The sequence below is a fragment of the Loxodonta africana genome, chromosome 20 (assembly GCF_030014295.1).
Source record: "Loxodonta africana isolate mLoxAfr1 chromosome 20, mLoxAfr1.hap2, whole genome shotgun sequence".
NCBI classification, from domain to species: domain Eukaryota; kingdom Metazoa; phylum Chordata; class Mammalia; order Proboscidea; family Elephantidae; genus Loxodonta; species Loxodonta africana.
The window spans coordinates 66,204,888-66,232,205 of record NC_087361.1 but is presented as its reverse complement, the minus strand read 5'-3'; the positions used below and the strand labels follow the sequence as shown (position 1 = coordinate 66,232,205).

Genomic DNA, 27,318 nt, shown 5'->3' with positions numbered 1-27,318 from the left:
ATGCAGTATAGTTATATGAGGCAGAAGCATGCCTTTGTTATTGTCTTTTTTTGGAGATGGCATATAGTTCAAGGAGATATGTATGGGTGCCAAGTTTACAAGGGATGGACTCTTAGAATTAATTTTACCTGTGAACTTGTCTAGGCTATCGTGCCCAGTTGTTTAGTTGAATACTAGTGTAGATATTTCCATGAAGGGGTTTACAGTTGGCCTTAAGGAAAGCAGATTACCCCCTACAATGTGGACGGGCCTCATCCAATCAGTTGAAGGCCATAGGAAAAAAAAACTGAGGTTTCCCAAGGAAGAGGGATTCTGCCTCAAAACTGTAAGTAGACATCCTGCCAGAATTTCCAACCTGACGTCTGACCAGTAGATTTCCAACAGACTGTCAGAGTTTCCAGCCTGTCATCTGACTCATGGATTTTGGACTTGCCAACCCCCAATCTCATGAGCCAACTCCTTAAAGTAAATCTCTTTTCTCTCATTGATTCTATCTCTAGGGAGAACCCCAAGACAAAGGTGGAAAAGAATGCATACCTTTGTATATTTTTAAGACCAAAAACAATGATGCAGTCTCTCAAATTTATTATCAAATGAAAATTCACTTTATCAAAAAGCTAATAGGATGTTATTTAAAGCAAGCAAGGCACTTGCTGCCACCACTACCAGCACTTGGGTAAAAGCACTGAACAGTCTTTACAATCTTGCCAAGGACCTTTCCATTTATTCTGTACTGCTTGCTATCAAACCACAGCCCCTGGCTGGTGTCATTCATGTCAGTGCTTCATTTTTGTGTTCTCACTTCCTTTTCCCTAGATGCCTGTGGTGCTCCAACAAGATATGAAACTATGAAGCTCAGGGATCCCCCTAAAGACCATTATACTCCTGGGGAGTCAGTAGTGTATCAGTGTCGCTTAGGATATAGAATAAAGCCTTCCTTTGCCATGACTGCTGTTTGTAATGATAGTAACTCATGGACACCACTCCAAGAAGCTTGTGCAAGTAAGTAAACAAAACTTTTTTCGTTTCCTTCCTTGTTTGTTTCACTCACTCTAGAGCTTTTGTCAGGTTTTAAGGTACACGTTCCACTATTGCAATGATGATTTTCTCGTGAAACTAGGTTTTAGAAAGCAATGCATTTTTTCAGGCTTTGAGAAATCTCCAGGGAATCTTTTTCTTGGCAACAGTTTGCCTGGGCAAATGTGAGTCTTAAGTTTGCCATTGTGATAGTTAAATTGAGACGATAACACTCCCATTAATTCACAAGAACAATGTAGAATTTTGATTTTTTATTCAAATATGTTTTGAAACTGGTTTAAAAAACAAATTTTAAAATTATTTTCTTTTAGAAAAACTGTGTAGCAATCCAGGAGATCCTGTAAATGGCCGTGTAATCCAGACAAATGGTACCTTGGAGTTTGGCTCACAGGTTGACTATGTTTGTGACGAGGGGTAAGTAAGCTCCTCTTTAGACGAAACAAGGCAAATGTTACTAATTCCATTTTTGTTTTGTTTCTCTTCTTAGGCATTCATTGTAAACTTGATTCATTTTGCTGTCTGTGTGAAAAACTGTACTAATACCCAAACAACTCTTGGAGTTTTCATGGAGACTGGGAAGATGTGTAATAAATAGAAAGAAATTCGAATGGAAGGAAGCAAAATTATATAATACTGTTTTATCAAATAATAAGCCTATTGTAAGCATTCAAGGTGTAGTCATCATTGGTTACTTGATGCTTGACATTCAACTGTACCCAATTTAAAGATGCCAACTCTCAGTGTTGAAGTAGGGCTTATAGAAGTAGGAAGTGGGATTGCCAACCAAAGATATTCCTATATGCAGAATATAAAAAAACCCAAACCCAGTGCCATTGAGTCGATTCCGACTCAGTAATTCTCTATATTATTCTGTACTCAGTGTTACTAGACCAAAATTGACCTGGTTATCCTTGACCATCAAGTTGATCAAGATCTGTCAGTTGGAAAGCCTTACCTTTGAGATTGCTGTAAAGGAATGAAGCTTCTCAAAGAGAGGTACTGAGAGCTCAGTAATAGACTTTGTTCTAATACTCTTTTAATAGTGTACATTGGGGATATTGGGCATTTATGAAAAATGTGCACCGAGAAAGTAAATGTACTCTACCATAATATAGGAAAAAAATGAGTGAGCCTTGGATGAAAGTCAGCTGTGTCTATGTGCTATTTTTTAACTTGATGAAGTAAAAATATGGAGCATCCAGTCTACAGTTACAGAGAGCGAGCCCTACTAGACACTTTGAGCAATAGTAAAAGTTTAAGACATAGAACCTTCTCAAGGAAGTTGTAACCTTATTGAGAGAGACAATGTATACTGAGAGTCATCAAAGCAAAATAGTAAATGAGAAAAAAAATTTTTTTTTTAAATAAGAAGTGCCCAATAAATAGAATTATTTATGATAATTAGACTGAGAGCCCAGAAGGAGGAGAGATTACCATGAATTTAAGTCATCAGGGAAGACTTCATAGAGTAGAGGTATTCCTGAGCTATGCCTAGAAAGATACCGTGATCTGAAGAACATCAGTGGGAGCTAATACCTACATGGCACTTAAATGCCTGATGCTAACTCATTTAATCCTCAGAGCAGCCCTGTGAGGCATGTATTATTAGTCTCTTTTTATAGATGAGGAAACTGAGGAAGAGAAATACTAAGTGACTTGCCCAAGCTCAAATAACTGGTAAACTGTGGAAGTGGGACTCAAATCTAGGCAGTCCAGCTCTAGAGCCTGATCTTATTGAGATCAACGTTCTTATTGAGTAGAATGGCATGAGCAAAGGCGCAGAAATGAATGCATAATGTTATTGCACGAGGCAGCAAATAGGCCAGATTACCAGGCATGACAGATTTATGGAGACGCCTTTGCCGTTAGCTAGTACGTGTTCAGATGAAGACACTGGTTATTAGATTAAATTGTAGCTTCTTTAGCACTTTTACTGTATGTCATTTATGAAACCTCTCCCTAAAACTACTGCATATAGAAAAACAACCATATAAAAATTCCCTGTATTATTATGTGCATCTCGTTAACTGCTAAAGGAAACAGTAACCTTTTCTTTTCTCATTTAGTTATCGCCTGATTGGTGAGAAAACTTCATATTGTTACATTTATGAAGATTCAGTTGCTTGGAGCAGTGAACGCCCAGAATGTAACAGTAAGTAAATTCTGTTTTTGCAGTTTAGATTAGCTGTTCTCAAGCTTTTTGACCTCAGGACCCCTTTAAACTTTGATATTGAGGAGGATCCCATAGAGATTTTCTGTGTATCTATTGATCTTTATCATGCTGGAATTAAAACTGAGAGGTTTTAAAAATATTAATTGATTTATTCATTTTTTAGGAATAGTAAACTCAATACATGTCACCATATATATTTTTACGAAAAATGAAAATTTTCCAGAGCAAAAATAATAGAATAGTGGCATTATTTTACAGTTTTGCAAATCTCTTCAATATTTGGCTTAAAGGAAGACATCTGGATTCTCATATTTACTTCTGCATTCAGTCTGTTGCAATATTCACACAGTAGCCTCTGGAAAAATTCACTGTATACTCACAAGAATGAGAGTGAAAAAAGACAGTAATTTCTTAGTATTACTGTGAACCACTGATTTAGAGAATGGATATATTTATAAACTGTAAATCATATCTCAGCTGGGATTCGGTTTTATTTTTACTCACAAGCTCAAGTTTTCCTTAAATTGTCAGAAGCTCTTAAGATTATTAGAACAAAACTTAGCATGGCCTTGTAGGTAAATACAGGTATCTCATACCTTAAGAAAATGTTTTACTCTGAAAGCTCGTTTCTAAGGTAAGTCTTTGAATTTGGGATAATGCATTTTTACATAGAAACCCTCTTCCAAATGGTTTTTGGATTCACAACTAGCTTGTAGAAATCATGATGCATTTATTGAAGGCAGTTCATAAAACTTAACTAACGAAGTCTTAATCTTGTGCCTTTCATTTCCTATTTCATATGTATGTGTATAGATATGTATATATGTATATGAATAATTTCCTCTTTTTTCCTTTTTTAAGGGATTATGTGTGCACCACCTCCGAACATAGAAAATGGACAATACAGAAATAGTGAAAAGGAAGTCTATGAATATAATGAGGTAGTACATTATAGTTGTAGATCAGCTGATTATTCACTTATTGGAAATGAACGTCTCATTTGTTCTACCAATGGAGAGTGGAGTACTGAGCCTCCTAAGTGTAAAGGTAACAATCTTTGAATGTATATCCTTCTTCATTTGTAAATACTGTGGAAACATTTTGTAAATAATTTTACTTATGTAAGAAAAAAGTCAAATTATGTGCCTTTTCCTCCTATAAAATTGGTCCCTAATTTGATTTAATATAGGTCAAGCAGAGTTGATAATAGTTCTAGCTGAAGGAAACCCCTGCCCCCAATATTCTTGGCATTTGAGTTTATACACTGTGAACTACTGTGTATATGCATGTGTTAGGACTTTTTTTGCTTGAAAGAAACAAAAAATGCAACACGTACTGGCTTAAAAATAAGAAAGTTTTATCTTGTATTACAATACGTCTGTGAGTTCTGGCAACAGGTAGTGGTTGTAGTACTTTGTAAAACAGACTAACCCTCTCACTGATAACAGTGATAAACTCTGGACAAGATACATAAAAAAAAAATCAAATGTTTAAGGCACTGGAGAGTGATCAAAAGCACGGAGACACTGGAGGACATTTGACCCTTGAAAGAAGGGAACCACTGAACAACAGCAAAATATATACTTTCTGAGTACACGTGGAATATTCTCCAAGATAGGCCATAGTACAATTTTCAGCAAATTTCAAAAAGCTACAGTCGTTCAAAGTATATACTCTCAGCTACTGGCCAAGTGGTGGACTAGTCAGATGCAACACACCGTCCTTCTGCAGCAAAGACCTGAAAAACCAAGTAAAACAGATAACAGATGTCAGTCCTGGAACCCTGAGCATCAAATGACAGGATAAAGAACTAGATTGAATACCTACTAGAAGAAGACACTGACTGAAAACAGTGAGCAAGAAAAGACTGGCCCAGCCCGATGGGGCCATCTAGAGACAAAGACAGCAGCGATCCCAGGTGAGGAGCACAGGAGGCTACTTACTCCATGCAGTTCCCATCAGGACACAGAGAAACTGAGAAGACACACCCAAATTGAAACAAGGTGAAAAACAGCACAAGCCCCCCATCCTGCAGCCCAGTCTGCTGGTGACCACAATACAAGCCTCCGCCTTTTTTCTGTCCCCACCCCGACTCAGCCACCTGCTCACCTCATCCACCTGCCTGAGGACCCAAGTGCTGGCAGGCAGCTCCGGCTCCTTTGGCCCCATGCCACCCCCCGCCTTAGAGACCTGAGCACTGGCAAATAGCTCCAGCTCAACTTTGGCGCAGCTTCAGCCCCACGCCATCTTTCCCATCCTCCTGACTGTGCCGAGTGCCGTCAGGCCTCCCAGGTGTGGACCTGACTATCCGATCCACCCTTCTTGCCTGCTGACCTCGCTGGCTCAGAAAGGACAAACCAGCTTACCTTGGCCACCCGTCCTACTTTTCCCATTGCCCAACCATGCCAAGTGCCACCAGGACACTCCAGCGCAGGCCCAACCACCCACCTTGCCTTTTTTCCCTGCTCCGGCAGACAGTTCGGGCATAATTTGGCCCCCTGCTCCGCCTTTCTGGCCTGCCTATTGGCGCACATGAGATACTCCATGCATCGCCAACCCCCCACCCACTATGTGAGCACCAGCTACCACAAGTCCACGTGTTTGCACATCCGTCACCCACCCCATTCTATTCGTTGACCTGGTGAGCAGAGGCACCCATGAGCTCCTACACCTAACCACCAGTGCCAGGGATGTGGTCCAGTGAACCTACTACTTTCTACAGTCACCTGCACTGGGTGTCTGAGGACTGGTAGCACACCCTCCCCAGCAGCACGCTCTAGCAGAGATGGCACGCCCTCCAACTGGGCACACATGGGCTGGTGACATTTCTCCTACTTTGCCCCCCACATCGCCCCCTCTATAACTGGAGGCTTGTGCCCTCCCTGACCACCCCCACCCAGCCCATGCTGCCAGGCACCATCGGTGAGAGTTTCTTTGCCACTCACCCAGTGACTGATGGCCTGGATACCCTCAACCAGAACACCCAGCAACCGACAATGTGCACACACACAGTACCCAACCCAGTGACCAGTGAGGATGCTCCCTGCACTCATATCCAGCTGACTGGCCAGAGAGACATATCATCTCACCAGAAATGCCAGCTATACCCTCAGCTGCCCAAGACCAGTGAAGAGAGAACCATGCTCTCACACCCAGTTGCTGCCCCGCTCACCTGGAGATGGGAGGTGAGAGCTCCAGTGCGGCCATTCTAGTGACCAGAGTATCACACACACTCTGCCTACTCAGATATCAAAACAGAAAAAAAATCAGGATGCAGGAAACAAACAATAAATATCCTTGTTGCCGTGAAAACAACAGACAGTATCAAATCACATAAGAAACGGGTTAGGCTGGCTTCAGCAAGTGGCCAAAATAAAGCCCAGATGACCTGGAGGAAGAAATGATAACGTACTACCTGAAAAGGAATTCAAAAGACTTAGTCATATACAGGGTTCTCCAAGAGATTAAGGAAAACGCAAGTAAAACCAAGAAAAACACAGACAAGGCAATAGAAGTATTCAGGAAAACAATGCAAGAACAAAATGACAAAACAAATAGACAACTGGAAACCATACAAATACAACAACTAGAAATCCAAAAGTTTAACAATAAATTTTCAGAAATGGACAATTTAATAGAAGGACATAGGAGCAGAATTGAATTACTGGAAGACAGACTTAGCAAACTTGAGGACAGATTTATTGACACTAGTTTGTTTGAGGAAGAATCAGAAAAAAGAATGAAAAAAGCCTAAGAATTATGTGAGATACCATCAAGAGGAAAAACTTGATTGCAGTTTCAGATAGGAGGAGGCGATGGAAAACAGAACTGTCGAAGATTTGCTGAAAGAAAACTTCCTTTTTCTTTTATTTATTGTGCTTTAAGTGAAAATTTACAAATCAAGTAAGTCTCTCATGCAAAAACTTTTACACACCTTGCTATGTACTCCTACCTGCTATTCTTCTAAAGTGACAGCACACTCTTCCTCTCCACCTCGTATTCCCCGTGTCCGTTGTCCTCTGCATCCTCATCTCACCTCTAGACAGGAGCTCCCCACATAGTCTCATGAGTGTACTTGAGCCAAGAAGCTCACTCTTCACCAGTATCATTTACTATCTTATAGTCCAGTCTAATACCTGTCTGAAGAGTTGGCTTCAGGAATGGTTCCAGTCTTGGGCTAACAGAGGGTCTGGGGGCCATGACCTCTTGTCCCTCCAGTCTCAGTCAGACCATTAAGTCTGGTCTTTTCACAAAAATTTGAGGTCTTCATCCCACTGTTCTCCCACTCCATCAGAGATTCTCTGATGTGTTTCCTGTCAGGGCAGTCATTGGTGGCAGCAAGACACTTTGAAGGCTAAGGTGCACCTAACCCAAGCCATTGTGTTTTCAGTTGCCTCATTTGCATAGGAAAGCTGGACAGTGAATTAGGAAGACCAAAGAAGAACCGATGCCTTTGAATTATGGTGTTGGCGAAGAATATTGAATATACCGTGGACTGTCTTGGAAGAAGCACAGCCAGAATGCTCCTGAGAAGTGAGGATGACCAGCTGTCTCACATACTTAGGACATGCTATCAGAAGGAATCAGTCTCTGGAGAAGGACATCATGGTTGGTAAAGTAGAGGGTCAGTGAAAAAGAGGATGACCCTCAATGAGATGGATTGACACAGTGGCTGGAACAACGAGCTCAGGCATAACAAGGGCATGAGGATGGCACAATACAGGGTAGTTTTTCGTTTTTTTGTACATAGGGTTTCTATGAGTCGGAATCTACTCAACGGCACCGAACAATGTAACAGCATGCATAGATGGTTCAAAATTAGAAAATCAATCAATGTAATCCACCACATAAATAAAATGAAAGAAGAGAGTCACATGATCATCTCAGTCGATGCAGAAAAGGCATTTAATAAAGTCCAACACTAATTCCTGATAAAAACTCTCAGTAAAATAGGACTAGCAGGGAAATTGCTCAGCGTAATAAAGGGCATTTAATCAAAACCAACAGCCAACATTCTACTCAGTGGAGAGAGACTGAAAGCATTCCTTTTAAGAATGAATACCAGACGAGGATACCCTTTATCACCACTCTTATTCAACATTGTACTGGAAGTCCTGGTTAGAGCACTAAGGCAAGAAAAAGAATTAAGGGGTGTACAGATTGGTAAGTAAGAAGTAAACCTATCCCTCCTCGCACATAATATAATCCTATACATAGAAAATCCCAATGATTCCACGAGAAAGCCACTGAAAGTAATTAGAAGGATTCAGCAAAGTAACAGGATGCAAGATCAACATCCAAAAATTCAGTTGCCTTCCTATATTCCAACAGAGAACTTTGAAAAGAAAATCAGAAAAACAATACCATTTACAGTAGCTCCCCATGAGATAAAATTATTAGGAGTAAATTTAATAAGGGATATAAGAGACCTGTACAAAGGAAACTGCAAAACACTACTGCAAGAAACCAAAAGAAAGCTACATAAGTGGAAAAAAAAATACCATGCTCATGGATAGGAAGACTCAACACCATGAAAATGTGAATTCTACCCAAAGTAGTCTACAGATATAGTGCAATCCCAATCTAGATTCCAGCAACATTCTTTATCGAGACGGAAAATTTAATTACCAACCTTAATATGGAAAGGAAAGAGACCCCGAATAAATAAAGCAGTATTGAAGAAGAACAAAGTAGGAGCCCTCACATACCTGATGTTAGAACATACCATGCAGCCACAGTAGTCAAAACAGTCTGGTCCTGGTACACTGACAGACACGTAGACCAGTGGAACAGAATCGAGAGCCCAGGCATAAATCCATTCACTGTGGTCAGCTGATCATCAACACAGGGCCAGAGACCATTAAATGGGGAAGAAACGGCCTCTTCAATAAATAGGGGTGGCAAAATTGCGTGTCTGTCTATAGAAAAACAAAGCAGGACCCATACCTCGTACCATACACAAAAACTAACTCATCAAAGACCTAAATATAAAACCTAAAACTATAAAGATCATGGAGTAAAAAATAGGGACAATGCTAGGGGCCCTAATATATGGCGTAAATAGAGCACCAAACATAACTAAAAACACACGCAACACAAGATAAACTGGATAAAAGAGACCTAAAAATTAAACATTTAGGTTCAACAAAAGACTTCTTCAAAAGAGTGAAAAGATATTTTGAGAAAAAGTATTTGGCTATGATATGTCCAACAAAGGACTAATCTCTAGAATTTATAGAAAACTTCAACATCTGAAGAATAAAAAGACAATTCAATTTAAGAATGGACAAAGGATATGAACAAACACTTGAAAGAAGACATTCAGTGGGCTAACAAACATATGAAGAAATACTTGTGATCATTAGCTGTTTAAAAAAAAAAAACCCAACCCTTTGCCATCGAGTTGATTGTGATTCGTAGCGGCTCTATAGGACAGAGTAGAACTGCCGCATGGAGTTTCCAAGGAGCGCCTGGTGGTTTTGAACTGCCAACCTTTTGGTTAGCAGCTGTAGCACTTAACCACTGCACCACCAGGGTTTCCCATTATCTGTTAAACCCAAAAACCAAACCCACTGCCATTGAGTTGATTCCAACTCATAGTGACCCTAGAGGACAGAGTAGAACTGTTCCATAGAGTTTCCGAGGAGCACCTCATGGATTCAAACTGCCGACCTCTTGGTCAGCAGCTGTAGCACTTAACCACTATGCCAACAGGGTTTCCCATTATCTGTTAGAGAGAGATGCAAATCAAAACTACAGTGAGATACCATCTTAAACCCAACTTTACTGGCACAAACCAAACAAACAGAAAATAACAAACATTGGCGGGTTGTGGGGAGATTTGAACTCTTATACCCTGTTGGTAGTAATGTAAAGTGGTAGACCACTTTGGAGAACAGCATGGCGCGTCCTCACAAAGCTAGAAATAGCAATGCCATATGATCTAGCAATCCGCTCCTAGGTATATACCGTAAAGAACTAACAGCCATGACGAATAGACATGCACACCTATGTTCATTGCAGCATTATTCACTATAACAAAAGATGGAAACAACCTAAATGCCCATCAACAGGTGAATGGATTAACAAACTGTGGTACATACACACAATGGGATGGTATGCAACAATAAAGAATAATGACAAATCTGTGAAATATCTCACAACGTGGATGAATTTGTAGGACAGTATGCTGAGTGAAATAAGTCAAACACAAAAGGATGAATATTGTATGAGAACACTACAAAAGCTTTACATGCAGGAAAAAAAAAAACAAAACATTTTTTAATGGTTACCAGAGAAGGGAGGGGGAGGGAAGGAAAATTACAATTAGATAGAAGACACGAGGTAATATTGGTAAAGGGAAAGACAATACATAATATGGGGGAAGTCAGCACAACATGGCCAAGGCAAGAGAGAACACTGAGAGAGAGGAATGCAGAATAAAGGACAACTACTATAGCTTAGATATTTCTGTAACAATAGTATTAAAAATAGTAATTTACATATGGGCAAATAGGTAGATAGATACTCCAAGAAATAGGTAGATAGATACTCTAAGGGAACACATTCACTGGCAGATAGAGGTTTGGTGGTAGATATTTGTTCATAGATGACTGTAGGTGTGGCTCAGGCAGAGCATGTAAGGAGTATAGTCAGGGAATCCTCTTAGGCATAACCAGATACCTCTCAGAATGAAATCCCTAGGCCAGAAGACAAAGGACCCTGTATGTCTATGGGCACAACATAGTACATAGACAATGTTCTGCATCCTACTTTGGTTAGTAGCATCTGGGGTCTTAAAAGCTTCCAAGCAGCCACCTAAGATACAAAGATTAGGTTCTTCCTGTCCAGAGCAAAGGAGAGTGAGTAAAACCAAAGACTCAAGGGACCAAAGTCCAAAGGACCAATGGACCACATGAACTCCGGCCTACACAACCCTGAGACCAGAAGAACTATATGGTGCCCAGTGACCACTACCAACTGCTCTGACTGGGATCACAACAGAGGGTCCTGGATAGAGCAGGAGAAAACTGTAGAACACAAAAATCAAATTCACAAAAAAGACCAGACTTACTGGTCTGATGGAGACTGGAGGAACCCCTGAGACTATGGCCTAAGACACTCTTCTGACCTGGAACTGAAGCCATTCTCAGAGAACATCTTCCAGCCAAACAGTAGACAAGCACGTAAGATTAACACCCAAGAGAAACGTACTCCTTAGAACAATCAGTTATGTATGTGAAATCAAAAGGGCATTATCTGTCCAAAAGCAAAGATGAGAAGGCAGGAAGGGGTAGAAAAGCAGGATGATAGAAAATGGGGAACCCAGGGCAGAAATGGGGAGAGTGCTGACACATTGTAGGGAATGAAACCAAGGTCATAAAATACTTTATGTATAAACTATCAAATGGGAAATTAAAAAAGGGGGGGGTGGGGAGCAAAGTACATACTCTGATCACAATGGAATGAAAGTAAAAATCAGTAACAGAGATTTCTGGAAGATCTTCAAATATTTGGAAATTATGCACCATACTTCTAAATAACCCATAAGTCAAAGAGTAAGTCAGAAGAGAAATTAGAAAATATTTCGAATTGAATAAAAATGAAAACACAGCATATCAAAATTTGTGGGATACATTGCTTATTGAGGTATTTATAATATGCTCATATTAGAAAAAAAGAAAAGTCTGTAATCAATTACTTCAGTTTCCTCCTTAAAGAAACCTAAAATCCACAGCAAGCAGATTGATGGAAATAATAAAGGTAGAGCAGAAACCAATGAAATTGAAAAGAGAAAAAAATAGAGAAAATGAATGAAACCAAAAGCTGGTTCTTGTAGGCCAATAAAATGGATAAACTTATAGCCGGACTGCAAATAAAAAACCAAGACACAAATTGCCAATATCAAGAGTGAAAAAGAGGACATGATTACATATTCTGCAGTCATTGAAAGGATAAGAAGGGAATATTATGAACACCTTTATGCCTACAAGTTTGACAAGCTAGATGGAACTGAGAAATTCCTTGAAAGACAATAAATACCAAAATACACTGAAAGATGTAGATAACATGAAGAAATAGAATTTGTACTTTAAAACCTTATGCCAAAGAGAACCCTAGACCCAGATAGCTTCACTGGGGAATTCTACCAACTATATAAGGAATAAATAATAGCAATTCTGTGCAAACTCTTCAAGAAAATACAGGAAGAGGAAACACCTCCCAACTCATTTTTTGAAGATAGTGTTACCCTGATACCAAACCAGAGAAACACATTACAAGAAAATTACAGACAGTATTGTTGATAAACAGAGAGCCAGAAATCCACAACAAAGTATTAGAAATCACATCCACCAGTTACCAGTTGCTATTGAGTTGACCCCAAATTATGGTGACCCCATATGTGTCATAGTAGAACACTGTGCTCCATAGGGTTTTCAGTGGATGAGTTTTTGCAAGTAGATCACCAGGCCTTTTGTCCGAGGCACCTCTGAGTGGTCTCAAATCTTAACCCTTTCAATATTTCAGTGGTTAACATTTGTACCACACAAAACCAAAAGCAAACCCGTTGTTGTCGAATCAGTTCCAACTCATAATGACCTTATAGGACAGAGTAGAACTGCCCCATACAGTTTCCAAGGAGCACCTGGTGGATTCGAACTGCTGACCTTTTGGTTAGCAGCTGTAGCTCTTAACCACTATGCCACCAGAGTTTCCAGGGACCCCCTAAATCAAATTCAGTTATATATAAAAAGAATAGTACATCATGAGCAAGTAGGAATTTATCCCATGAATGCAAGATTGATTTAACATTCAAAAATTAATCAGTATAATTTACACTATTAAGAGACTATAAAGAAGAGAAAATATGTTCATCTTAATAGATGCAAAGAAATCATTTGACAGAATTCATCATCTTTTCATGATAAAATATCTCAACAAACTAGGAATAGAAGGGAACTAACTACCTCGACCTGATAGAAGGCATACTACAAAATTCTCATAGATAATATTATACTTGATAGTAAAAGACTAATTGTTTTTTTCTCTCTATGGCAGGAATAAGGCAGGAATGTCCACTCTTACCACTCCTATTCAACATTGTACTGGTGGTCCTAGCCAGTGCAATAAGGCAAGCGAAAGAGAAAAAGGCATACATATTGGAAAGGAAGAAATAAAATTGTCTGTATTCATTTATAACATGACTGTCTATGTAGGAAATCCCAGACTCTGAGGTCTTCAGCAAGGTTGCAAGATATAAGATCAACATACAGAAATCAATTGGCTGTTTATTTACTGGCCTTGGACCATTAGAAATGGAAAAATTTTAGAGTACTATTTATAATAGCCCCAAAACACCTGACATACTTAGATAAAAATCTAACAGCATATGTATAAGATTTGAATAATAAAACTACTAAAAACGAATAAGAGAAATTTTAAAAACACCTTAATAAATGGAGGGATATACAATGTTCATGGATTGGAAGACTCAGTATTAAGATGTTACTTCTCCCCAAATCGATTTACAAATTCAACACAATCCCAATCAAAATTCCTGCAGGACTTTTTATAGAAATTGACAAACTGATTCTAAGATTTATATGGAAAGGCAAAAAAACTGGAATATCTAAAACAATTTTGGATGAAGTTGGAGGATTCATACTACCTGAATTCAAGACTTACTATAAAACATATAATCCAGGTGGTGTGGTATTGATGAAGGAATAGATCAGTGGAACAGAATAGGGAGTCCAGAGATAGACTCGTGTGTATAAATTCATTTGATTTTCAATACAGGTGTACAGCATTCAGTGTGAAAAAGGATGGCACTCACATTCATAGTTTCTTGCTTAGGAATCATCCTTGCCTCCATTACTCAGAGTTTCAGCCCTGGTTCTGGACTGCTGCATCAGACAGGAAAAAATAAAGACGAGATCATGTGGGGAAAAAGAAAAAACAGTGTTGTAGTGGTAACAGGGAAGAATTGAATAAGCGAACCAGCATCCTCCCTCACCCCCTCCTCCACAGATCCACCAGTTAAAGCAGAGGAATCTCTCTAGTGTGGATGCTCCCTTGGTCCTCTTCATGGACCCCCTCCCACATACTCATGTAGACATGTAAGCCAGCCCTTCATGCCTGTATCTCTTCCCTCTACCTCCCTGTTTTAAACAAACAATGTTTCAATTGCCTGTTACAATTCTCTGTCATACCATTACTCTGAGGATAAAAGTGTGTTCCTTAATGCAAAGAAATACAACTCAGCAGTCCAAATTGGTGTGGTGTCTTCTGTCCTGATTCTTCTGTAGTGCGTTGAGCATTTGCATTGACCACCGGGTAAGCAAAGTCTAGTTTGAAGTAATTTTTTATTCTCATCAGGATCTATTTATAGCCTCCCGGGGCTACTGGCATCAGTCCAACTAGCTAGCTTATGTGCAGAGTCTTCCCTCAGAGGACTCTGCCCTATAGCTGCCTGTGGTCGCTGTCTCTTATGTTGACAGAACAGTTCTTACTGGCATTTTGTGCCTCAGAGTACAAGAGGGGTATGTCTAGATTCAGTTTCTCTGCATTGCTGCACCTTCACCATTTCTGTTCTTCTCTTGGATCCAGTTGTCTACTTTGAGGGAGAATACTGGGATATTTACTCACTGGCTGCACTTAGAGGGAGAATACCAGGATATGTACTCACTGGCTCCGCTTAGAGGGGGAACACCAGGGTATCTACTCACTGGCTCCGCTTAGAGGGAGAACACCAGGATATGTACTCACTGGCTCCGCTTAGAGGGGGAACACCAGGGTATCTACTCACTGGCTCCGCTTAGAGGGAGAGCACCAGGATATCTACTCACTGGCTCCGCTTAGAGGGGGAACACCAGGATATCTACTCACTGGCTCCGCTTAGAGGGGGAACACCAGGATATCTACTCACTGGCTCCGCTTAGAGGGGGAACACCAGGATATCTACTCACTGGCTCCGCTTAGAGGGGGAACACCAGGGTATCTACTCACTGGCTCCGCTTAGAGGGAGAGCACCAGGATATCTACTCACTGGCTCCGCTTAGAGGGAGAACACCAGGATATCTACTCACTGGCTCCGCTTAGAGGGAGAACACCAGGATATCTACTCACTGGCTCCGCTTAGAGGGGGAACACCAGGATATCTACTCACTGGCTCCGCTTAGAGGGGGAACACCAGGATATCTACTCACTGGCTCCGCTTAGAGGGGGAACACCAGGATATCTACTCACTGGCTCCGCTTAGAGGGAGAGCACCAGGATATCTACTCACTGGCTCCGCTTAGAGGGAGAACACCAGGATGTCTACTCACTGGCTCCGCTTAGAGGGGGAACACCAGGATATCTACTTACTGGCTCCGCTTAGAGGGGGTACACCAGGATATCTACTCACTGGCTCCACTTGCCTTCCAGTCCTGGAGGTGTGTTCTTATGATCGACGTTGACGTGTCTGACTTTAATGCACCCCTCCAAAAATTAAATGTAAACGCCACACAACCCTAAGAGTCTGATCCGTTAAAGAAAAAAGTTAACACATTGAACTTTTTTAGAACTAAAAACTTCTGTTCTGCAGAAGACACTGTTAAAAGAATGAACAGATGAGCCACAGACTGGGAGAAAATGTTTGCAGAGCACACATCTGATAGTGGATTCGTATCTAGAGTATGTAAAGAACTCTCAATAAGGAAACAACCCAATTAAAAAATGTGCAAACGATTTGAATAGACATCTCAGCAAAGAAGATACATGGATGGCAGATAAGTACACAAAAAGATGCTCAATGTTATTAATAATTACAGAAATGCAAATTAAAACCAGTGAGATACCACTAAACACCTATTAGGATGGCTGGAATTAAAAAAAAAAAAAAATTTTTTTTTTTTTTTAATTGACAATACCAGGTATTGGTAAGGATACAAATCAGTTGAAAATTGAAACTCATACCTTGTCAGTGAAAATGCAAAGTGGTACAACCACTTGGAACACAGTTTGGCAATTTCTTATGAAGTCAGACGTACACTTACAGAACAACTCAGCGACCCAGGTGAAATGAAAACGCAGAAACCTGTATGAGATTGTTCATAGCAACCTTCTCAATAATCCCACCAAACAAGAAACAACCTGAATGTTTTTAATCTGGTGAGTGGATAAACAACCTGTCGGACATCCATAAAATGGAAATAAACTACAGATAAATGGAGCAACAGGAATGAATTTCAAATGCGTTATACTGAGATAAGCCATACTCAGAAGGCTATGATTCTGTTTATATGACATTCTGGAAAAGGCAAGACTATAGGAGTAGAAATAGAAAACAGATGAGTGCAGCGGTTGAGTGGTAGAGGGTTAGGGTTGATTACAAGGGGCAGGAGGGAATTTTTTGGGTGATGGAACTTTTTTATAGCTTAATTGTGGTGGTACACTGGTATGAAGGCTAAGTATTGACTTTGAACCTTTATTTCAGGCCTATTTGCATGTCTAATGGTTTACAATGTAAAACATGGTTCTTGCTCTGAGTTGCAGTCAAAAGCTTTGGAAAACACGACCCTAAGTCCATTGGCCTGTTTCTTGAACATCCCAGTTTGTGTAGGCTGTTTCTTCCTGAGAACTTCTTTTTGCGTATCTTTGCGTGGCTGGCATCTTCTCAGCTTTTAAATGTGAGCTCGTGTATTCTCAGAAAAGTCTTCCTACCTTTTTAAAAAAGTGACGGCCATTATTAGTTCAGCATGACCTAATAATCAAAAATGTTTCTTTTGAAGTTACTCTGAATTTTATTTGTAGACCCTTCTCAAAATGTTTTTAGAAAAAAATATTAAGAAAGAAAATAAACTATAATGACAATTTGTTTTGAGGGGTAGGGAGAGTTCTTAGATTTCACTGTATCTTTATCTGAAATTAAAATGCATTGTATTTTTCATTTTAAATATATAAAGCTGTTATTTTCGAACATCTTGCTTTCCACTTCTTATATCTTTGTTCCGACTGGAAATTACGACTTACTTTACACTGCTTTTTCTGGTCCTAGTTAAAGAAGCTTTCCATTAATTCTGAGTTTTCTTTACTTTTCAGTGGTCAAATGTCCGTTTCCAAGAGTAGACAATGCAGACCGGATAGCTGGATTTGGGACAAAATTTGTCTACAAATCAAAAGTTGTATTTCAGTGCCATGAGGGTTTTGTCATGAATGGAAGCGACACAATTACCTGTGAAGGAGATAGCTTGTGGGTCCCCCCAGTTCCACAATGTGTTAAAGGTACAAAGATTGTCTTTTTCCTTCTTTTTAGCTTTCTATCTTTGACCTAAGTATCAATGACACAGAATAACTGAAAGGAAACAATTTTAGTATTTAACTCTGCCTTGTATTCATTTCCATGCCAGATATGACATGAAATTCGTGTAGAATTCGGCTATTGGGATTTTACGTTTTCATTAAAAAACCAAAACCAAACCTATTGACATCCGATCAATTCTGACTCATAGCAATCCTGAAAGAGAGTAAAACCACCCCATTGGGTTTCCAAGGAGTGGCTGGTGGATTTGAGCTGCTGACATTTTGGTTAGCAGCTAAGCTCTTAACCCTTGTGCCATGTTATGTATATCACACCAGTATATAAATTTCTCTTGTTAGATATTTTTATGTATAAAAAGTGGATGGCAGCAAGTTTTGAGAGTAAATTGAAGCATGGACATTTTTATCTCATTAGTGAATGAAAGCCATAATTCATAAAAAGTAAATGAGAGCATTTGCTCCCAGGTGTTTGACCTATCTCCGTTATGTTTTTTTTTTTTTTCCAGTGTCGACTCCTCCCAGTACAAAACCTCCAATTTTGAGTCATCCAGGTTTAGTAATTTCCTGCTTATATTTTCTAAAAGTCCTTTAAATTCCTGGTGAAAATGCCGGCGGCAATTCCCGAGGGTTTGATACAATCCACGTTATTATTGTGTTTTGCAGTGTCGACTGTTTCAGTGTCGACTCTTCCCAAAACAACATCTCCAGTTTCGAGTCATCCAGGTTTAGTAACTTACTGCTTGTTTTTCAAAATTTCTTTAAATTTCCAGTGATTTCTATTTACTGATCATTTTTAGTAATGAAAGGAGGAAGAAAATTTGTTGCAGCCATTTTAGTTGTTACAGTGACTCTGAATTATTTGTGGAAACCCTGGTGGTGTAGCACTTCAGTGCTATGGCTACTAACCAAAAGGTCGGCAGATCGAATCCACCAGGTGCTCCTTGGAAACTCTTATGTGGCAGTTCTACTCTGTCCTGTAGGGTTGCTATGAGTCGGAATTGACTCGACGGCAGTGGGTTTAAATTATTTGTTGTAGTCTGCAGATATGAACACGTATGTGAACCTAGGTAAACTACATAAACTTTAAATGTGGTTTCTCATGTGTAAAATGATTTAGTACCTTCCTCACTGGGTGATGCTGTTGTTGTGTGCTATCTAGTTGATTCTGACTCATAGTGATCATGTAGGACAGAGTAGAACTGCCCCACAGGATTTCCTGGGCACTCGGCTGCTAACCAAAAGGTGGGTGGTTTGAACCCACCAGCTGCTCTTTGGGAGAAAAATGTGGCAGTCTGCTTCTGAAAATATTCACAGCCTTGGAAATCCTGTGGGGCAGTTTTACTCTGTGTTATAGGGTCACTATGAGTCGGAATGGAAACCCTGGTGGTGTAGTGATTAAGTGCTACTGCTACTAACCGAAGGGTTGGCAGTTTGAATCCACTAGGCATTCCTGGAAACACTATGGGACAGTTCTACTCAGTCCTATAGGGTCGCTATGAGTTGGAATCGACTCAATGGCAACGGGTACGGGTGTGAGTCAGAACTGACTCGATGAGCAGATAATCTTTATGGGAGCAGATTGCCTTAGCACAGAGCGTAGGAGAACATATAGGAAGGTCTAAAAGTTAGCTGATATGATTTATATCACCACTTAAACTGATATCAGTGAAAAGAAAGGTCCATGACTATTGTTTTTTAAAATGTGTATTATTTATGTCATCAACTTTGCTATTTTAGTTATTCTTTTGTTGGCACCCTTACTAGATGTCTCCCTCATCTAGGGCTGTGTTTTCATTCCTTGGAATACAACCAGTTTAATTCCTTTTAACTGGAACATTTAAACTGGGAAAAGTCCTGCTGTTTCCAGAACAATTATTCTAACATGGTTGTTAGAATATCGTTTTGTAACTACTGTGAACTTGGTACCTTGTAGCCCCATGAGTGTACTTTAGTTGAATACTCTGGGGTTTTGGAGGGAGGAATTAGTTTTTTGGTGGACTGATAGAGAAGAACAGAACTTAAGTTACATGTGAAATTTGTGCTTATTGACCCATCCATTTTTACGGACCTGCTCCTCGTGGGTGTGTGCTCCGTTTGTAGATGGCTGTTTGGAAGGAGTTCACTGTGACCATATCATAAGGGATTTATAAAACACTGATGAAAAAGAGGAGAGAATTGTGAGAAAAAGTTTATAAAGAAGAAGCATTACAGGAATCTTTTTTCAAAAAAACAAAAAAATTAAAATTCCTCATGGGATTGGCAGTCATTTTTTCTCATCAGTTAGAGAAAGAACATAAAAGTAGCAGCAGCATATAATGGTCGTATAGATCTAATGTGCTCACAGGAAACGTGTAAAAAATATTAAATGAAAAGAGAAGATGCAGATTATGTAGTATGATCCCATTTTGAGGTTTTTGGTTTTTCCTAAAGATTCATGTATTTACCTGAACATATTACTTGAGGTTCAGCACACAGCTGCTAACCAAAAGTTCTGTGGTTCCATCCCACCCAGTGACTCTGGGAGAAAAGACCAGGTGATCTCCTACCGTAAAGATTATAGCTTAGGAAGCCCTATGGGACAGTTCTACTCTGTCTTACAGGGTTGCTGTGAGTCAGAATTGACTGGACAACACACAATAACAACTTCTAGGATTTCCATTATACAATACAAAGGTGTAGTAAACATTCTTATCTTCGCATGCTTGCACAAATACATATTTAGGTTAAATTCCCAGAAGTAGAATTGCAAAGTTTGGAAAATATGCGTGTTAGTCATTTTTATTAATAATGAATCACTTTAAAAAACCAAAATTAAATCTATAATATTAATAAAGCTGGTAAATTGATAGACTCAAATTTATTCTTTTATTTTTCAGCTACGACTACGATTTCTCCAGCTCCTCCAGGTTCAGTAACTCTTAACGTACTTATGTTGTTAAGAACTTTATACGGTGATAGGTAAAAAATTGCTATCTTGTTTTAATTTGCATTTCTTTAATTATCAGCGATGATGAACTTTTTTTCCTCTGCATTTATTGGCCGGTATTCTATTTTCTATAAGCTGTTTATTCATGTCTTTTGCCCATTTATTTTATAGATTTCTAAATATTGTTGATTTGTGAATTTCTAACTATTGTTGATTTGTGAGAGCTCATTATAAATTGTTGTTAGGTGCCGTTGAGTTGGTTCCGACTCATAGCAACTCTCTTTTCAACAGAATGAAACATTGCCCGATACAGCGCCATCCTCACAATCGTTACTATGCTTAAGCCCATTGTTGAAGTCGCTGTGTCAGTCCATCTCTTTGAGGGTCTTCCACTTTTTTGCTGACCACTCTACTTTACCAAGCATGATGTCCTTCTCCAGGGACTGATCCCTCCTGACAACATGTCCACAGTATGTGAGACTATAGTCTCACCGTCTTTGCTTCTAAGGAGCATTCTGATTATACTTCTTCCAAGACGGATTTGTTCATTCTTTTGGCAGTCCATGGTATATTCAGTATTCTCCAGCACCACAAATCAAAGGTGTCGGTTCTTCTTCAGCTTTCCGTATTCATCGTCCAGCTTTCACATGCATAGGAGGTGATTGAAAACACCATGGCTTGGGTCATGTGCACCTTAGTGTGTAACTATACCTTAGTTATTTATACATTATAAATTAAAGCCCTTTTAATAAGAAGTGAAAGTTTTTCCATTTTTCCTTTTTTGAGAGGGGGATGGGGTTTTTTTTACTAGTCAGGCTTTTTTGTATGGTTTTCATGCTATTGGATATAGGTTCCTTTTTATAACTTTTAATTATATGAGTAGCATACAAACACATTTTTGTTAAATTTCAAACGTTACAAAAGTGTTACAGAGTAAGAGATGAGTTCTAGTGTATTGCTTGAATGCAGCACTGTTAATAGTTCAGGGTTTCCTTTATTTCTGAACATGATCATCCTTATATGTGTAGTTATACACAGAGTTTGGAGTTTATTTTTTTAAAACAAAAATGACATGATACACGAATTTTTTCTGTGACTTGTACTTTTTTTACTTAATGTCTTGGATTGTGGGTTATATTTAGATTTATTCTCATCCTCTTTAGTGATGACATGAATATATAGCATGTTTTATTTAACTATGCTCTTATCAGTGATCTTTTATATATGGAGAAGCTAAGGAGCATTCTGGTTGTACTTCTTCCAAGATAGACTTGTTTCTTCTTTTGGCAGTCCATTGTATATTCAATATTCTTCTCCAGCACCACAATTCAAAGGCATCAGTTCTTCTTCTGCCTTTCTTATTCACTGACAAGTTTTCACATGCATGTGATGCGATTGAAAATACCGTGGCTTGGGTCAGGCACACCTTAGTCTTCAAGGTGACGTCTCTGGTTTTCAAAACTTTAAAGAGGTCCTTTGCAGCACATTTACCCATTGCAGTGTGTCATTTGATATCTTGACTGCTGCCTCCATGGGTGTTGATTATGGGTCCAAGTAAAATGAAATCCATGACAACTTTGATCTTTTCTCCCTTTATCATGATGTTGCTCATTGGTCTAGTCGTGAGGACTTTTGTTGAGGTGCAATCCATGCTGAAGGCTGTGGTCTTTGATCTTCATTAGTAAGTGCTTCAAGTCCTCTTCACTTTCAGCAAGCAAGGTTGTGTCATCTGCATAACACAGGTTGTTAATGAGTCTTCCTCTAATCCCGATGGCCCGTTCTTCTTCATATATAGTCCAGCTTCTCGTATTATTTGCTCAGCATACAGATTGAATAGCTACGGTGAAAAGATACAACCCTGATGCACACCTTTCCTGACTGCAAAACAATCAGTATCCCCTTGTTCTGTCCGAACAACTGCCTCTTGATCTATGTAAAGGTTCCTCATGAGCACAATTAAGTGTTCTGGAATTCCCATTCTTTGCAGTGTTATCCATAGTTTGTTATGACCCACACAGTCAAATGCCTTTGCATAGTCAGTAAAACACAGGGAAACATCCTTCTGGTATTCTCTGCTTTCAGCCAGGATCCATCTGACATCGGCAGTGATAGCCCTGGTTCCATGTCCTCTTCTGAAACTGGCCTGAATTTCTGGAGGTTAACTGTCGATATACTGCTGCAACTGTTTTTGAATAATCTTCAGCAAAATTTTGCTTGCGTTTGATATTAATGACATTGTTCTATAATTTCCACATTCGGTTTTATCACCTTTCTTGGGAATAGGCATAAATATGGATCTCTTCCAGTCATTTGGCCAGGAAGCTGTCTTCCATATATTTTGGCATAGACGAGTGAGGAACTCCAGCGCTGCATCTGTTTGTTGAAACATCTCAATTGATATTCCATCAATTCCTGAAGCCTTGTTTTTCGCCAATGCCTTCAGAGGAGCTTGGACTTCTTCCTTCAGTACCATCGGTTCCTGATCATATGCCACCTCATGAAATGCTTGAACATCGACTGATTTCTTTTTGGTATAATGACTCTGTGTATTCCTTCCATCTTCTTTTGGTGCTTCCTGCATCGTTTAATATTTTCCCCATAGATTCCTTCACTATTGCAACTCAAATCTTGAATTTTTTCTTCAGTTCTTTCAGCTTGAGAAACACCAAGAGTGTTCTTCCCTTTTGTTTTTCTATCTCCAGCTCTTTGCACATGTCATTATAATACTTCGTCTTCTCGAGCTGCCTTTTGAAATCATCTGTTCAGTTCTTTTACTTCATCAATTCTTCCTTTTGCTTTAGCTGTTCGATGTTCACGAGCAAGTTTCAGAGTCTCCTCTGACATCCATCTTGGTCTTTCGTTTCTTTTCAATGACCTTCTTTCTTTCTTCATGTGTGATGTCCTTGATGTCATTCCACAACTCATCTGGTCTTCGGTCACTAGCGTTCAATGCATCAAATCTATTGTTCCGATGGTCTCTAAATTCAGGTGGGATATACTCAAGGTCATATTTTGGCTCTCGTGGACTTGCTCTGATTTTCTTCAGTTTCAGCTTGAACTTGCATATGAGCAATTGATGATCTGTTCCACAGTCGGCCCCTGGTTTTGTTCTGACTGATGATATTGAGCTTTTCCATCATCTCTTTCCATGGATGTAGCCGATTTGATTCTTCTTTGTTCCATCTGGCGAGGTCCATGTGTATAAAAAAAAATTAAAAAAAAAAATTTTTTTTTTTCCATGTGTATACTCACCATTTATGTTGGTGAAAGAAAGTATTTGAAATGAAGAAGTCATTAGTCTTGCAAAATTCTATCATTGGATCTCTGGCATTGTTTCTATCACCAAGGCCATATTTTCCAACTACTGATCCTTCTTGGTTTCCAGCTTTTGCATTCCAGTCATCAGTAATTATAAGTACATCCTGATTGCATGTTCGATCAATTTCAGACTGCAGCAGCTGATAAAAGTCTTCTATTTCTTCATCTTTGGTTTTAGTGGTGGGTGTGTAAACTTGAATAATAGTCGTATTAGCTGGTCTTCCTTGTAGGCGTATGGATGTTATCCTATCGCTGACAGCATTGTGCTTCAGGATAGATCTTGAAATGTTCTGTTTGATGATGAATGCAACACCAGTCCTCTTCAAGTTGTCATTCTCATTCACATCGGCCAATACCAGTCCGTTTTAGCTCACTAATGCCTAGAATATCGATGTTGATACATTCCATTTCATTTTTAACGATTTCCAATTTTCCTAGATTCATACTTCATACATTCCAGGTTCTGATCATGAATGGATGTTTGCAGCTGTTTCTTCTCATTTTGAGTCCGCCACATCAACAAATGAAGGTACCGAAAGCTTGACTCCATCAATGTCATTAAGGTTGACTGTACTTTGAGGAGGCAGCTCCTCCGCAGTCGTTTTTTGAGTGCCTTCCAACCTGGGGGGCTCATCTTCCAGCACTATATCAGACAGTGTTCCTCTGCTATTCATAAAGTTTTCACTGGCTAATGCTTTTCAGAAGTAGACTGCCAGGTCCTTCTTCCTAGTCTGTCTTAGTCTGGAAGCTCAGCTGAAACCTCTCCTCCATGGGTGACCCTGCTGGTATCTGAATACTGGTGGCATAGCTTCCAGCATCACAGCAACACCCAATCCCCGACGGTACGACAAACTGACAGACATGTAGGGGAAAAAAAAAATTTATATGCACCTTGCTATATACTCCTAGTTGCTCTCCATCTAATGAGATAGCACACTGCTTCCCTCCACTCTATTTTCGTGTCCATTCGGCCAGCTGCAGACCCTCTCTGGCCTCTCATCTCCTCTGCAGACAGGAGCTGCCCCCGTAGTCTCATGTGTCTACTTGATTCAAGAAGCTCACTCTTCACCAGTATCATTTTCTATCCCATAGTCCAGTCCAATCCCTGTCTGAAAAGTTGGATTTGGGAGTGGTTCCTCTCTTGGGATAACAGAAGGTCTGGGGACCACGTCTAGGGTCCTTATAATCTGATTCAAACCATTAAGTCTGGTCTTTTTACGAGAATTTAAGGTCTGCATCCCACTGCTCTCCTGCTCCTTCAGGCACTCTCTGTTGTGTTTTCTGTCAGGGCAGTCATGGGTTGTAGCCAGGCACCATCTAGCTCTTCAGGTCTCAAGCTGATGTAGTCTCTGGTTTATGTGATCCTTTCTGTCTCTTGGGTTCATAATTACCTTGTGTCTTTGGTGTTCTTCATTCTTCTTTGATCCAGTTGGGTTGAGACCAGTTGATGCATCTTAGATGGCAGCTTGCTAGCGTTTAAGACCCCAGACGCCACTCCCAAAATGGGAGGCGGACTGTTTTCTTAATAGATTTTATTATGCCAATTGCGTTAGATGTCCCCTGAAACCATTGTCCCCAAACCCCTGCCCCTGCTACGCTGGCCTTCGAAGCGTTCGGTTTATTCAGGAAACTTCATTGCTTTTCGTTTAGTCCAGTTCTGCTGACCTCTCCTGTATTGTGTGTTGTCTTTCCCTTTCCTTAAAATAGTTCTTGTCTGCTATCTAATTAGCAAATACCCTTCTCCCTCCCTCCCTCCCTCCCCGCTCTCATAACCATCAAAGAATACGTTTTCTTGTTTAAACTATTACTGGAGTTCTTATAATAGTGGTCTCATACAATATTTGTCCTTTTGCAACTGACTGATTTCACTTAGCATGTTGTTGTTGTCAGGTGCTGTCAACTTGGTTCTGACTCATAGCCACCTACGCACAACAGAACGAAACACTGCCCTGTCCTACACCATCTTTAAAATCGTTGTTATGCTTGAACTCATTGTTGCAGCCACTGTGTCAATCCGCCTCGTTGAGGGTCTTCCTCTTTTCTACTGACCCTGTACCCTGCCAAGCATGATGTCCTTCTCCAGGGACTGATCCCTCCTGACAACATGTCCAAAGTATGTAAGATGCAGTCTCGCCATCCTTGCTTCTAAGGAGCATTCTGGTTGTACTTCTTCTAAGACAGATTTGTTCGTTCTTTTGGCAGTCCACGGTATATTCAATATTCTTGGCCAACACCACAATTCAAAGGCGTCAACTCTTTGGTCTTCTTTATTCATTGTCCAGCTTTCACATGCATATGATACGACTGAAAATACCATGGCTTGGGTAAGGTGCACCTTAGTCTTCAGGGTGACATCTTTGCTCTTCAACACTTTGAAGAGGTCCTTTGCAGCGTATTTGCCCAGTGCAATGCGTCTTTTGATTTCTTGGCTGCTGCTTCCATGGGTATTGATTGTGGATCCAAGTAAAATGAAATCCTTGACAACTTCAGTCTTTTCTCCGTTTATCATGATGTTGCTCATTGGTCCAGTTGTGAGGATTTTTGCTTTCTTTATGTTGGGGTGTAATCCATACTGAAGGCTGTGGTCTTTGATCTTCATTAGTAAGTGCTTCAAGTCCTCTTCACTTTCAGCAACCAAGGTTGTGTCATCTGCGTAACGCAGGTTGTTAATGAGTCTTCCTCCAATCTTGATGCCCCGTTCTTCTTCATATAGTCCAGCTTCTCGTATTATTTGTTCAGCATACAGATTAAATAGGTATGGTGAAAGAATACAACCCTAATGCACACCTTTCCTGACTTTAAACCAATCAGTATCCTCTTGTTCTGTCTGAACAACTGCCTCTTGATCTATGTAAAGGTTCCTCATGAGCACATTTAAGTGTTCTGGAATTCCCATTCTTTGCAGTGTTATCCATAGTTTGTTATGACCCACACAGTCAAATGCCTTTGCATAATCAATAAAACACAGGTAAGCATCCTTCTGGTATTCTCTGCTTTCAGCCAGGATCCATCTGACATCAGCAATGATATCCCTGGTTCCACGTCCTCTTCTGAAACCGGCCTGAATTTCTGGCAGTTCCCTGTCGATACACTGCTGCAGCCGTTTTTGAATGATCTTCAGCAGAATTTTGCTTGTGTGTGATATTAATGATATTGTTCTATAATTTCCACATTTCGGTTGTATCACCTTTCTTGGGAATAGGCATAAACATGGAACTCTTCCAATCAGTTGTCCAGGAAGCTGTCTTCCATATTTCTTGGCATAGGCGAGTGAGCACCTCCAGCGCTGCATCTGTTTGTTGAAACATCTCAATTGATATTCCATCAATTCCTGGACCCTTGTTTTTCGCCAGTGCCTTCAGAGGAGCTTGGACTTCTTCCTTCAGTACCATCGGTTCCTGATCATGTGCCACCTCTTGAAATGGTTGTATATCGACTAATTCTTTTTGGTATAATGACTCTGTATTCCTTCCATCTTCTTTTGGTGCTTCCTGCATCATTTAATATTTTCCCCATGGAATCCTTCACTATTGCAACTTGAGGGTTGATTTTTTTCTTC

General features: G+C 39.9%; 1 protein-coding gene across 17 annotated transcripts in view; it reads left to right on the top strand.

Annotated features, from left to right (window-relative positions):
* The window catches only part of CD46 (CD46 molecule), a 76,497-nt gene that overhangs the window by 18,622 nt on the left and 30,557 nt on the right, over positions 1-27,318 (top strand). For 8 of the 17 annotated variants that reach the window (XR_010318740.1, XR_010318741.1, XM_023548395.2 and 5 more), the window contains exons 2-9: positions 817-1,002; positions 1,350-1,452; positions 3,105-3,190; positions 4,073-4,258; positions 17,297-17,479; positions 18,022-18,066; positions 18,179-18,238; positions 20,392-20,421. Coding sequence is in view for 14 of the 17 variants with exons in the window: in XM_023548395.2 (XP_023404163.2) it covers positions 817-1,002; positions 1,350-1,452; positions 3,105-3,190; positions 4,073-4,258; positions 17,297-17,479; positions 18,022-18,066; positions 18,179-18,238; positions 20,392-20,421 (879 nt within the window). In the remaining 3 variants the exon portion in view is untranslated. Of the gene's footprint in view, positions 1-816; positions 1,003-1,349; positions 1,453-3,104; positions 3,191-4,072; positions 4,259-17,296; positions 17,480-18,021; positions 18,067-18,178; positions 18,239-20,391; positions 20,474-27,318 lie in introns of all 17 variants that reach the window. The other 9 variants (XM_023548400.2, XM_010590278.3, XM_064273261.1 and 6 more) reach the window with 5 other exon arrangements.